The sequence below is a fragment of the Emys orbicularis genome, chromosome 23 (assembly GCF_028017835.1).
Source record: "Emys orbicularis isolate rEmyOrb1 chromosome 23, rEmyOrb1.hap1, whole genome shotgun sequence".
NCBI classification, from domain to species: Eukaryota; Metazoa; Chordata; order Testudines; family Emydidae; genus Emys; species Emys orbicularis.
This window is the reverse complement of record NC_088705.1, coordinates 10035790-10050225: the sequence shown is the minus strand read 5'-3', so window position 1 is coordinate 10050225 and position 14436 is coordinate 10035790. Positions and strand designations below refer to the sequence as shown.

The window sequence follows — 14436 nt, the reverse complement described above, 5'->3', positions numbered from 1 at the left end:
CAATAGCAATAGCAAACTTCATGGAGTCTTTAGCATTTCTCCCTCTTTGGGGTCTAAACTGTGCTTGGTTTGGTTTTTTGGGGGGGAGTTGGTAGGTGATCGGGACCAAAAGGGGTGTCTGAATTGTAAGTGTCACTTATGGTGGAATGACTTTCCCAAAGAGCAAGGCTTCCCAACACTTCCTAAATATATATCCCTAAAGATGGTCAGATTCCGGGTTCACCTGATCTCCTCTGGAAGGCTGCACCCTCGCCGGATCCCCTCTCACTAACAACCCCAGGAATGGCTAAGTGTGATCCCTCACGTTGTTGCACACACCCTCACTACAGATCTTCAGAAGCTGGTGAGGTCTCCAGAAAAACTGTCCTCAGTCTGTTCTCAGACTCCGTAGTATCTTGGAGCCTCATAAATAGAGCTGGAATCCAAGTCGCTACGTACAGCTGCTCCTTCATTACAATGGTGGGCACAGCAACATGCACAGTCCAGCTCTCCAGGACCTCTGGCAGGGAAGGAAATAAGCGTTTCACAGAGGAGCATCTGTCGTCTTGTATATAAATCCTCCCCATTTAGTGTTAAGTGCTTTCTAGTGAAGTCTAAGGTTTTTTGCACCAACGTAGCTATGCCAGTGCAAACCCTCAGAGGAGATGTGCCACGCGCAAGCCCCACTTTATACCAATGCTACGCTTCTACACGTGTTCTCTGAAACAAACCAGCCCACGCGCCACACATGGCTAGGGTCAGCTCTCTGTGGAGTTTGCAGCCCTTGCTTGTGCATTGCCTCATTTCGATCAGCTATGCGAAAGGGGCCCAGACCTTCCCCGTCAGCACAGTCCTTCTCCCAAGCAAAGCTGCTCTCATATCCTGCCGTCACTGCAGCCAGCCATGCAACAGGCTTCCCCTTCCCCACCTGGGCACAACCACCCTCCCCTTTCTCTTCTCAATGCAATTATCCAGGCAGGTAACAAGGTCCCAGACCTTCTGCTGGGGTTACTCATGACATCCCCTTCTCCCTAGAGTCAGCCATGCCACGGATTACATTCCCCCTCCCACTACTGCTCTCCCCTCCCCACTATGGGAACATCAGGCGTGAAGAGTCTCACGTCAGGCGTCCAAAATCAGAGGCCACTTCAGAGAACTTTGGCCCAAAGCTTCCCATCACAAAAGAAACTCATCGCTCAATGGACAAAAGGCCAATGAAATTCTGCCTCTAACACAAAGCTGCCATGAGGCGGCTGGTGAGGAGAGCAGGTTTGAGTTGGACAGTCCCAAGGACGACCCAACCCAAGGATTCTTGCTCAGACTTAGCGTGACTTTTCCAGATTCCCTGTTGCGGGAGACAGCTCTGGGCTTCCCCTTTGTGTGGAGACAGCTCTGAGGAGCCTGGCTTGCAGACTCTGCTCACACTTCCAGGTCAAACCCTTGATTCTAAAGGAAACAAATGTAACCTGTTTGCTGCTGCTATTCCCTGCCCAGGAGCAAGAGGAGGCCCCTGCAAGGATGCTGGGGCCGGTGCATTTTAAAATGTAAGGTTATCTAAAACCAAAAACACCAGTGAGGAAAGGGGAGGTAGCCTGGTGTAGTGGTTAGGGCACTAGGACCGGTCAACCAGGAGATATGGAGTCTGTTCCTGGCACCATTATGAATTTGGCCAACTCACCGCTCGGTGCCTCAGTTTCCCCATCTATACAACAGGGATAACGATCCTTGCCCACCTCACGCGGCGTTGCGAGGAGATGTTCGTATCTGCTTGGAAAGTGTTTTGCAATCCTAGTGAAGCATGACAGCGGAGGACAAAGTAAATGTTAAAGCCACTCTCCAGCTGAAGCACTGGGAAAGACCTGAATCATTTCTGTGGCCATTGTTTGGTTCTGTGGAAGCAGCGCCCCCCGGAGTCCAATTCTCCTAATTGCATTGGGAGTTCCAATTGAAATTGGAGTTCCAACATGGAGCCGAGTGGTGACGCTTGGTCTCTAGCCTCCCCTCTGCAGCACAGGTTCGAAGGAATGGCGTGTTACCTCTTTCCTAGTACCCTGGATGGACGCTGCGCATTCCCCCCCCCGCACACCCTCCTCGGCAGTGCACGTAGCCGCCACCTTAATCACCCCTCCCCAGATTCTCACTGGGTTCTTTGCTCTACAGCCCCCTCGGAGGCAGGATCTCCGCTGAGGAAAGAGGCCTGATCTGAGCATAGGACTGGGTGCCAGGAACGCTAATCCCTGCTCTGACAATGATTTCCTCTTTGACCTTGGGAAAATCACTCACCCGCTCTGTGCCTCAGTTTCCCCCTCTATAAATGGAGATAATACTTGCCTATTTCCCAGGCGTACAGGCTTCATCCATGTTAGGCCTGGCTGTGCCAGTCAATGACAGTCCCTAGATAATGTCCGCAAAATACTCAACTCTGTTCTCCAGCTCCTCCCCCGCCCCCACAGTACAAGAACACCCCCTCCCCCGTTCGGTCTTGTCAAGCCCTCTCCCACATGCACACACCCGCCCAGTGAGTCCCCTGCCCCCAGGACTGCCTCACCCCCCACCCACTCACTCTGCTCTTTGCCCTGGCGGTCTGCAGATCTCTTAGTTACACGGGGGAAGGGGGGGGAAGCTTTTCCCCTTAGCAGCTCCACAGCCCTGTTCAGGGCTCTGCAGGCCAGCCCGGGAGTCCCACAGAGGAAGGTAGAGTTGCCCACTTTTTCTGTTCTTTTACCCTTTGGAAAACATTACTGCTTTGCTGAATGAAGGAGCAGGTCAGCTTGCAAGATGCGCCCACAGAGATGCACCTGACTCTGTAAAGCCTCTCCCAGGCAAGTCGACCTTCCTCACCTGAGCAGGCCCCACTGAAGCCAGCTCAGCTCCCCAAAGGTTTTGCAGGATCCGGCTGTTGCAGCCAGGGCCAGTCACTGACGGGACTCATGACTCCTCTGGGAAGTCATCTACAGACCCCTTGAGCACTCACCCAGCAGTATCTTCCCTCCTGTGCGGTTGGTGGTGCTGCAGATACTGGTCACCCTGCAGGGCAGAGCGCAGACTGTTTGTAGCATGCACGTGGGGTGAGATCTGCAGGAGGAGGAGGAGAGGTTTGTTTGTAGTCAGGCGAGGAACGGAGGAGGGGGTGAAATCGCTGTAAATACCCTCTTGTGGTGGGGGTTCCTCATGGGTAGAGGGCATCAGTTCCCCAGAACAGAAGGATGGTCTTGTAGGTAAGGCCCTGGGCTGGGATTCCGGTTCCCAGCTCTGCCACAGACTCCCCTGCATGACCTTGTCACCTCATCCCTCCATGTCTCGGTTCCCCACCTGTCAAATGGGGCTCACAACACTTTCTTCTATTTCAATGGCAAGCTCTTCGGCGCAGGACAGTCTCTTCCTCCAGGTCGTAGCACAAACAAGCCCTGATCTTGGCCGAGGCTGTTAGGCTCCACTAATACAAACCATGGCAAAGGGAGCCCATTTCACAGATGCTTTAGAACTGCGGCTCTTAGTCCCCTAGGGCCAGATCTTTACGCACCTAAATACCTTTAACAATCTAGCTCCCTAGGAACTAGCCCTGGGACGGAAAACCCCGACATCCCATCGCTACAGGGCATCACACCCTAGGAGCCTCCTGAGGACATGCCGACAGGCGATTTGCTTTCAGCCGCTTTAGCTGCACATTCCTTGCCTTGTTATGGGGAGACACCCGAATTTCTCGCCATTCTGACTCCAGCAGGGAGCTTTACCCCACCCACTCCACTGCAGGCTGGGAGCCCTAGAGCAATTGTTCTGAGCTCAGGTTTTGCATCCGTAGGGGCTTTATTCTGCTTTTGTAAATACAAAGGGAGGATCAGGCAGGGATAGAAGGAGCTGGGCGTCTGGCTGATTGTCCAGCTCCACACTCCAGTATCTGCAGGGGCATTTTCCAAACCTTTCTAATCAGAGAGGAGGCTTTGGCTTTATTCTTTAGGTTTCTCTTCAGAGTAGCAGCAGCTAAAGCATTAGCCTGGGACTCCAGAGAGGTGAGTTCTATGCCGAGTTCTGCTGCTGGGTGAGTTTGGGCATCTTTCTGTGCCTCAATTTCCCCATCTGTAAAATGGGGCTAATTACCCTGGCCTCCTTTGATGATAAGTACTAGATTTTATTATTAGAAGTTCCCCTCAAGTGAAGGTAATGCTGGTGGAAGGTGCAGTACGGACAGGGACGGGTGGCTGATATTGCCTATGCTTGATCGCACTTAAACCTTATATCAGCATAGCTCTGTCAGCCAGGGGGAGTGAAAACCCATACTCCTGACCAACGTAGCTAAAAATCCCAGTATAGACGCTGCTGTGTCAATGGAAGAGGGCTTTCGGCGCCACAGCTAAGGGCTTTCGGGGAGGTGGTGTCCCTACACCAGCAAAAACCTCTTTCTGTCAGTGCACGCTGAGTCTATGCTATGCTAGGGGGCTATGCCGGCAGACATAGCCTATACAGAGCATGGGCACCAGCTTCTCCCACCCTGCCCTCTGGAGTGCCTTGGGCCTGCTCAGGAGCGCCCCCCTCAGGCGGTGAGAGGGGAGTTCAGTCAAGCCTTGACCTTTCTGCTGCCCGGACCCACAGGGAGCCGCTAGCGCCGGAGGTGGTTGTGATTTTTGTGACGCAGACACCTGCAGAGCTCTCTCTGCGAGGAAGGCTCACGGCACTACCATGTGTGCTCTGCAGATCGAGTGACTCGCCCACGGTCACACAGGAAGTCTGTGTCTGAGCTGGGAAGTAGGCGGGGCCCCGTCTGGTGTCCAGTCCATTAGACCACACTTCCTTCCACCCACCCCAGCTCCTACTGTCCTCCTCACCCTTTCCCAGAGCCCTTGGAGCTGTTTGATGGTCTCTCCTTCACGCCCCATGTTCTTTCAATGCTGGGATGCTGACTGCTCCTCTCTCGGAAGCCATCCCCCCATTGGAAGGACGCAGCTGTCATGGGATGGACAAGGAATTCAGTCTTCAGCTGCTTCCCTCTTCGCTGACAAAGGGGAATTCATTCTTGATGCTCATCCAGTTCTGGACACACATCTCCCCCAGCACATCACCAATGAGCTCTCACCTTGACCTGGAGGCTCCATCCTCTCCTGGGCCTGGAGGGGAAGATGCTCTCTCCACGTTCCTTCAATCCGGGGCTTCCATACACAGCTCCTCCTGCCCTGCAGCAATTGTCTGCCCCTCTTCCCCAGGGAGCGAGGCCGGATTATCAGCATCTGCCACTGTGCTTCTGGATTTCCCGTGCTGACTCAGATTAAGGCTGCTGCTGTCATGAATTTGACCCCAGTCTACTGCTGGGATTGTTTTCATGAGATAATCTCCAGCTGTCTAAACTGATTGGGAATGCAGCAGGGGGTTGGGGCAGGGCGGAAAGCGAGTTTCAGCTTTGGTGGCGTGATTAGAAAGTTTCCATGAACTGAGGCCTGGACAGGCATATCCCACCCCAATGGCTCACCATAAGGTTCAGACTTCATGCCAGATCCTTGTTCTCAGGTCCCAGCCCAGTGCTTTAACCACAGCACCAGTCCATCCTGCATCTCACACCTGCCTTTCCCACAAGGCAGCTGGATCCCAGCCAGGCGAGGGCGCCCCCTGTTGGTACGTGTAAGATGTTTCCATCCTCATCTCTCCAGATCCGTAACCTTCAAGCGAAGCCCCCAGCCGTTCTCTTGTGCCCGGCGTGATTCTTTGCTTCCCTCCTGCTTGGCGCCGTGGCCCCTCTTTAACGGGCACTGGAGATCGCAGAATGATATATACAGTATGAAACGCTTTCTTGCCCGGCAGATGCCTCTCCCTCTCAGCGTCTCTCTCGCACGTGCTCAGCGAAGCAGCGAGCGCTGATCTCTTGTGACAGCTGCTCCCGGGGCTGGCTGTGGTTGGGATCGTCATCAGGGCGGTGTGTGTGTGTGTGTAATATTTAAAAGCTCCACAACACAGCTGCCTGGGAGTCTTGCTGCCTGGCACTCAGGGACTGGAGTCTAACCCAGGTAAGTGATCAACAATGAAACCCATCCCCATTGCATTGAGAGGAAATTGTTTCTATTGGGGGAAGGACAGGCTGGGGTCCAGGAACTGGTTCAGAGCGAAGGGGAATTTAGATAGGGATTCCCCTCACAAAATGGGGTGGGGGAAACACTTGCTCCTCTCACCCCCAGCCTGGGAAAAAGCCATTAGCTGCAGCTTGGGGTATAAGTGCCAATGCTGGGGACTAGGAAGGAGCATCTAAGGGGAAACACTAATGACGTGGTTCTAATCCCGGCCTAACGATGGAGTGCTCAGCCATTGGGCTGGGGGGGGGGTGCATTTTGGAAACACTGGGTTGGAGCAGGCTGGGGGAGTGAGGGGGGCAGGCTGTTTCCCAGTGATTTCCGTGGGCCAAAGAACACATCTTTACGGCTGTTCATCTGGATGGAGACTGCTCTCTGCTACCCGGTTCCTGAACAGCCTCCCTGATCTTCAGCTCTGCCCATCTTCCTCCTACAGCCAGAGGCAGTCAAGGCAAGTCTGTGAAGCTGCCTGACTACAAGCAGAAGGCAGCACCTGACATCCACCCCTCCTCCTCCTGGGAGCTATGATCATCCGCCTCAGGCACTTAACCCCGGGGTACTTCCGCTTGCTCCAGGTAAAACCCACCTCCCACTCAGTAGGGCTGTTGGTTTGCTTGGATGCTCTAGCCAGTCCATGAGCCTTTATCGATGCCTCTGTTCCCCCTATTCCTCACTGATCTTCCTGGGATGCAGTTCCAGGGCCTGAACCCTCTCTTGTCCAGTGAGCAGAGCAATCCCGGGGCCTGGGGCGCTTTGTATTGGAGCTCTGATAGGGTTGATCCCTTTGCTTCTCTCCTCCTGCCTGTCTTGGTGTTTTAGACACGAAGCCGAGAGTTAGTTCTCATCGAGTGCACCAGTCCTCCCTGGCCTGTCCAGGATCAGTATCTGGCACCCCCGGACCCTCTTCTGGGGGAGAGGGAGGCAGCCAATTGCCACACAGCAGTTAGGAGAGGGGAAATTTTAATCAAGGATGTTGGAGCAACTTCCCGCTCTTCTGAACAGAGCCTGGGGCGTGTTCATGTCCACACGGAATAGCCAGGACTTGACGGGCCCACACCCACTAAACTGCCTCCAACTCCTCTGAGTGAGGAGCTGAGCCTGCTGTGATTTGTGCCTGTGGGTCCGGAGCATTTTAAACATCTCAGCCCTGCTGTTTAGGCTGCTAAGCCACCCCCGGCCCCCAGCTTATAGCTCTGTGAACAACGGTACTTACAGGTACGGGGCTCGCAGCTTTGCCTCAATCACCCAGACTCGGTGGCAATCGCTGCCCAGCTCCAGCAGATCGAAATGTGAGATGCTAATACCTCCCCCGACCCTGCCCCTGCCCCATCAGCTCATCCTGAGCCAGGTCTGGCAACAGGCAGCCTGTCCACGCTGGCTCCATGTGTGCCAGGCACGCTCTGTGCCGCCTGAGCAGTGATGCCCTACATAGGGCTCTTTGCGTAGACACCGGTGAGCGGAGAGCGAATGTCCCTGCACCACTGATCATGCAGCATCACGCAGGAGAGGGAATTGCTCTCTGCTGTCCATACCAGTGGCTGGGATAAGGCCAGTTTGCCGATTCCTCCTTCAGTCCATCCCAAGCACGCAGCCTTATGCAGCCAGGCAGGCACCGTCACTGTCTTGCCCTGCTTAGTCGCTGCTCCAGCAAGAGAAGACAACTCAGAGCAGCTCAAGAAGCGTGGGCTAGTGGTTAGAGCAGGGGACTGGGAATCAGCATTCCCGGGCTCCATCCCCCACAGGGGCATCATCGGCGGCACTGAGCTCTAACCGCACCTGCTGTCCAGGGGTATATTGTGTATGATGGCAAGCCCTGCCTTGGGAGGCTATGAGCATGCGTGGGGAGGGAAGTGGCAATCACCCACCAGGTGTATGCAGGTTTCAGATCGCTAGCTTCAGGCTAGGAGCGCTGCTGCTTTGCTCACAGGGGCGTTTGCCTAAATGGCTCCATGTAAGGAGCGGTGCTGAGCATTTCAGCTGGTAAAGTGCAGGGTGACGCCTGCCCCACAGGGCATTATTATGGCTTCACTGGCAGTACCTGAAGAGCAGCTGGTTATCGTTCCCGTCATCCCCCATTTGAAAGGGACAGAACCACTCCCGTGAAAACTGTTGTAGACTTTGTCTGTCTGTTCTCCTCCCCCTTGCCACTGACGACACTGCACCACAGAAAGTGTCTCTTTTGGAAGAGCTGGTTGACAAAATGGGCAGGTTGCGTTTCAGACCCAGACTCTGTTCTCGGGGCCACAGGGGCCTGGATTCCCCATCCCAAATGAGAACACAGCTGAGAAACAGACCCTCCCACTAGAGCATAAGAGAAACCCTGATCAGCTGTTAATCTGAGGCACAGTCACTAATGAGGGCTGAGAGAATGGTTCTGCACAGAAGGGCAGCGATGCCTAGATATGTTCAGCAACAGGGTTCACTCCGCTAGAGCACAGAGTTGAAGAATTTACAGCCAGCCTCTTGGTCAGAAGTGACAGCACCGGCCGCTCGCACACTAAATCCAGTCATTCAGGGAGCCAGGCATGGAGAATGCTTTCTAAGATTTCCTGGGGTGGCTTTGAATGGACATAACTGGGTATTAGCCAGGAGTCAGCTGGTGTTCCCTACTGTCTGCATCCCAGGAAAGGTGTCCCCTGGGGCAGGCCCCTAGCTAAAGGAAAGCATGCACTGCAGATAGAACTGGAGCCATTTCTAATTGGTGCAGATCACTGAATAGACTCCTGCCATCCACAAGGAATATGGGGTTACTTCAAGTTCACAACCCACAAGGGTTGATGGGAGACCGGCTTCCCTTGTCCTTCAAGCATTGAGACGATCAAGTTCCTCTCCCCTGAGTCTGCCTCGCCTGTTCTAAAAAGCTGCCTTTTCTCCTCTCATAGATGCAGCTGACCAGGGGGCTGGAGTCCGAACCTAAAGACCGTCTGGTGAATCACTTGGCTTTAGTCCTGGCTATCATGGGGCTAAGTCTGTCCTACTACAGCGTCCGCCAAATGACCGAGTCGGTTAAAACCCCACAAGAACAGTGAGGCTCAGCCATGTGGATGGAGTGCTCTAGATCTAAGGAGATTCCAGCAGCTCTGAGGTGGTGGTGGGGACTAGGTCTTGGGTCTGGCATTCACTCTGTGACATCATGCTCCAGTCCTGCTCTCATACTAGGGTCAGCTACATCCTCCTCCCTTGGTCTGTAGTGGAAGGTTAGTCGCAGGCTTCCCTCGCACTGCTCTCCTGGACCCAGGCTAAGAGTAGCTAGAAGCATCTCCCAACTTGCTTTGTGCTGGCTTGAAAGGGATCGCTCGGTACACACACTCTGGCCCGTCCCGCTTTTCCTGTTGTTGCTGTCCAGGGTCCTTGAGTAGGTGAAGCAAACACACCTGTCACACCCCTTCCAGAGTTTCTCATTGAGTTACACCAGTTTGGGCCAATGGATTTCATTGCAAAGTCCTACCCCATCCACTGACCACCCCAGCACCTGTCCATGCTCCGCCCTTCCACTACATGCAACTAAGCTACTAAATGAAAGGCTAGACCATCTCCCCGCAGCTCTACCAGAGCTCATGACAGAAGGCTAGGGAACCTACTTCCATATGGGAGGCCGGATTCTAAACTTCAGTGGGAGGTCTCCCACTTTACACAGAAGTGAGATCCGACTCGGGCCCTGTGGGAGACAGAAGACAAGACTCATTCCCACAGGTTGGATAGATATATATAAAGTGGGACCTGCAGGAACTGAGGCTGAAAGGGTAGAAGGCATCCTCCCAGGCCAGGGGTAGAATCCACCGTGGCAGCTTACCAGTCACCCTGGCTTATGAGACTTCCAGCAAGAGGTTTCCAGACAGCAATTTCCACCTCACTGGCTGCACTTGTGTGTCCCTCGCTAAACCAGTGCGATGGGGTATGACAGGCGGAATGCGCTGCATTGACAGCAAGAGAGAATTTTACACATGGTTGACTGAGCCCTTTTATCATCTCCTCCCCCCGCCCAGCTCAGCCAGGAGCAGTGCATCATAGGATAGCAAAACAAGCTGGAACAAGGTCATTGCCGACTGCTGTTATATAACAGTGCACACAATGAGATGGCTGGGACCTAAATCATGCTGTTAAACTACAGATTAGAAAGGGGGATTTTCAAGAAGTCCAGAGTGGCCGACATTGACTACTTAATTGCAGCAATTGCGTGAGGACACTTTCATGGAGCAATTAGTATGTCTCTCCCCCCCCCCCACCACCAGGGACAGGTACACTTCACCTTCTCAGACAGCATCAGGCTAATCTTCACACCCATCACCTCTCTGAAAACTTCTACCGCTGTGGCCCGCCTGCTAGGTTTAAGCTGCTAACAGGGAAGTCTAGATGTTAATACAAGACATTTCTAAATTTTGATCATCTATCTCACCCTCCCTTATACCTGGGGAGGGGAGAACAGAGGAAATAATTTGGTGTATGTTAAATAAATCCCTTTATATTAAGTGACCTGCCTTGTCTCATCCTTTTGCCATCCCACCTCCATGTGGCCAGTAGAGTATACACGATCAGGTGATAAAAACGTTACAAAGACCTGGGGTGGGCTCCCCACCCTTGGGGGGGAAAAAAAAAAAGAACTGAAGATGTTTAATCTCCACTGATGCACTGCGGTGGCCGGCATTAGCTGAACTTGCTTTGCAGGGACTTACAGCAGACAGTGGCATTCCCCACATTCCACCCTGCAGATCAAGCGATTATCCTAACACAGGCTATGTGTTTTCTAGAAAGCGCCTCCCTGTTTGAGGGGCTCAATAAAAATGCAATTCAGATGCTCAAGCCAAGTACCCAGCTATGCTGTGGCAGCATATTGGCATGTGCCAGCCAATATTATCCGACATCTGGTGGAACAGGGCTGAATTTGTTAGTCCCCTACTTGTAAAGTGGGTCAGCGCGGACTCTGCCTACCCTCTCTATGAGCAGTGTGTCCCTCCTCTTTGGCAACTGATCTCACCCAAAACAGCCCCCTGGCTGGAAGGAGATCGCCAACAATCAAATGACTCTCAGTGGGTCTTAAACAGTTTCATATGCAATTTGTATCCATCCCTAGCAATGTGATGAGGTTAGGCTCAGCTGGGCTGGGGCAGTCTTTCAGCGCACTCCTCTTGCTAGAAGAGAAGGGAAGGAGCTTAGTAAGTCATCCTCCCATATCAGGGAAGAGTTAACTAGACGCACGGAGAGGGCAGGAAGGAAATTGTTTGAGATGTTAGAACATCTGCCAAAGGAAATATATTAAGAATAAACATAGTGGGAATTTAGCAGTGACCAAGCTGGCGGCTGCTCAGACCTCCTTTCTAGGCGCCCCACAAACAAGGACAGGCGACTTCAACCAACTAATTCAACCAGTCCTCACGAACGATCAAGCTGGTGGGATTAGCCCCAGTCCGGGGAGCCGGTTGGTGAAAGGGCTGGTTTTGCTCACAATTCAGCTCCGCTCATTTTCCAAACTGAGTCCCTACAACTCAATCTGGATCAAACCGGCAAGGAATGTTCTACAGCTCATTCAGCAGTTGCCAGCTCGATTGTTAAAATAGTTTGATGGGTGATTTCAGAGGTCACCCTCTGAGCCAAGAGCTGCATCCACTGCTTAAAATACCAACACGAAGAGAAAAGACTGTAACAATCAGGTCGCTATCACAGCAGGACGTTCCTCATCCTTTCCCTGGACCTCTGGCTGCACTGTATGTCCATGTTGCCAATGAGAACATAATGCACAATATCTGCCAAAGCAAGAGGGTTCAAAGGTCTCCACTGGTCAGTGCTCTACTCCTTGCTGAAGAATTAATGAGAACAGCTGAGTTAGTTTTTATGCCTTGTTGCAGGGGGAGTGTTTTTAAAGACACTTGCTGAACTCAGAAAAGAAGCTGCCACAAAGTGGGGCTTTAATCAAGGGCACTTTCTAATGGATCAGAGAACAGTCTCTGGGCCTCCGTATTCAGCCAGATTCCTCCATCTCAAGCGGTTGAGTCTGTACTTCTATCTTCTTTGGAGGAATGTAGGATCCCATCCCAGCTGCTCTCTCTGCCTCCTCCTGGGTATAAGGCTCCTCACTCAGCTGCTTCAGTCTAAAAGAGAAAGAAGAAACCCAAGAGAGGCACATGGGTTCTGATCTTTAATGTTCCCCCTGTAAGCTGAGCACTTTAAAAAACTATCACAAACCCAAACCAGCTAAAGCCACATTTGACATTGCCAGGACATCCAGACTAAGTCTCAGGTGCTCAAATGTCAGAGTGGGATTGAAGAACAGCAGTGGGAAAGCTATCAATGCTGCACCACCTGTTCTGTGACTCGATGGACACTTTCAGCCACCAGCTGAATTAAACTATCTTTAGAAGACTGAAGGAGCCATGAAGACTGGTGGGGTGGGAAGAAGAGATGGAAAAATAGATTTTTCAAATAACTTTTTGAAGGGAAAAGGGAGTGGGGGGTTTCTTATTCATAAGAACCCCAAATAAATCAGATGTTTTTTCATACTAATAGTCTTCTAAGAAAAATATGCCCTCATAACAGAATTTACATTACCTTCTTTTGTGAACTTTAGATTTGAAATGTTCCTTCATGCTATTCAAATCTACAAAGTATCGCCTGTCGGGAGAGAAGAAAGAAGTTCAGGCAGTTGAAAACAATAGTGCCCTTTCCATGAAAGAGTCAAGTTAAGAACTAAACAGGAGGCTTTGGAGACTCAGACTGAAAAAGACAGGGTTGAAGGCTCAGGATACCAAAGGTCACTATTGACCAAACATTTTTTCTCTCAGAAGGTGGGGAAAGGGGCCTGATGAAGTTAAGTATTTGGTCCCAGGCCCCACTGTGCAAACATGGGGGAAGGCCGGCTGGGGCGCCTCTTCCCAGTTCGCCCGGCTGGGGCACCTCTTCTCAGTTTGCCCAGGGGACTGGGCCCTCTGATTTCAGGTCGGGCCCTGGGAACACTCCCCTCACACCCCACAGGCCGTGGGCAGCCCCTGTGCCTGCTGTGGGGGATGCACTGCAGCTGGGCTCCCATGCCCCCCCCCCCCCCCGGGACAGGCGCAGCAGGAGGGGCAGATGGACCGGGGGGGGTCCCTGGAGGGGCCATTGGGACGCCCCCAGCCGCCCCCCGTTCACGCGCAATGCCCCCCCCGCGCACACTCTCTCACGCACGCGCAGTGCAGGCAGTAGTGCTGCGCGCTCCCGGGCATGTCGGGGTCCGGCTCCTGGTGCAGCAGCCTGGCCGCGTTGTCGGGCCGCAGGTCCCCGTGGATCTGGTCCAGGTCCCGGCGCCGCCGCTTCGCTTTCCACTGGCGGGCCAGGGACCGCGCCTTGTGCGAGCCAGTCTGACGAGAGCTCCGCGGCGCCATGGGGAGACTGGGAGAGAAAACGGAACTGCCTCGTCCTCCCCTACTTCCGCTTCCGGCCGGCGCCGGCTTGTGACCTCATCACAGAGCGACCCCCTCCTGGCAGGGGAGCGAGCCCGGTGCGCATGCGGGAAACGCACAGGGCCAGAGTGGGAGCTGAGCGCAGGGCAGACAAACGGAAGCTAGAGACACCATCCCTGCCCATCCTGGCTAATAGCTACTGATGGACCTGTCCTCCATGAACCCTGTTATAGTCTTGGCCTGTACAACATCCTCTGGCAAGGAGTTCCACAGGTTGCCTATGCATTGTGCAAAGAAATACTTCCTTTTGTTTATTTTAAACCTGCTGCCTATTAATTTCATTTGGTGGCCCCTACTTCTTGTGTTATGAGAAGGAGTAAATAGCATTTCCTTATTTACTTTCTCTACACCAGTCATGATTATAGACCTCATCATATGCCCCCTTAGCCATCTCTTTACCAAGCTGAAAAGTCCCAGTCTTATTAATCTCTCCTCATACAGGAGCTGTTCCATACCTCTAATCATTTTTGTTGCCCTTTTCTGAACCTTGTCCAATTTCAATATATCTTTTTTGAGATGGGCTGACCACATCTGCACACAGTATTCAAGGTGTGGGCATACCAGGGATTTATATAGAGGCAACATGATATTTTCTGTCCTATTATCTATCCCTTTCTTAATTATTCCCAGCATTCTGTTCACTTTTTTGACTGCTGCTGCACATTGAGTGGATGTTTTCACAGAACTATCCACAATGACTCCCAAGATCTCGCTCTTGAGTGGTAACAGCTAATTTAGAGCCCATCATTTTATATGTATAGTTGGGATTATGCTTTCTAATGTGCATTACTTTGCATTTATCAGCATTAAATTTCATCTGCTATTTTGTTGCCCAGTTGCCTAGTCAACCTCCTCTGATTGGCTGCTTTTTCCTTTTCTGCCAATCAGGGCTGCTGTGGGAAGCAGGCTCTGCTCTCTCCCCCATCCCAGCAGGCCCCATTCTTACAGGAGGCAGGTAAGAGAAGACAGAG

At 52.6% G+C, this 14436-nt stretch overlaps 2 protein-coding genes across 2 annotated transcripts in view; both read right to left on the bottom strand.

Annotated features, from left to right (window-relative positions):
• CNKSR1 (connector enhancer of kinase suppressor of Ras 1) overlaps positions 1-3038 on the bottom strand; it is a 28701-nt gene extending 25663 nt beyond the window's left edge. The window contains exon 1 of the mRNA XM_065421817.1: positions 2954-3038. Within this exon, the coding sequence (XP_065277889.1) occupies positions 2954-3038 (85 nt within the window). The remainder of the gene's footprint in view (positions 1-2953) is intronic.
• An 8875-nt stretch (positions 3039-11913) lies between these two features.
• Positions 11914-13422, bottom strand: ZNF593 (zinc finger protein 593). Its single transcript, XM_065421744.1, has 3 exons — positions 13191-13422; positions 12576-12638; positions 11914-12118 (listed from the first exon to the last, which is right to left on the bottom strand). Exons 1-3 carry the CDS (start codon positions 13385-13387, stop codon positions 11989-11991), a joined length of 390 nt encoding a protein of 129 aa, XP_065277816.1. The 5' UTR covers positions 13388-13422; the 3' UTR covers positions 11914-11988.
• Positions 13423-14436: the final 1014 nt, after the last annotated feature.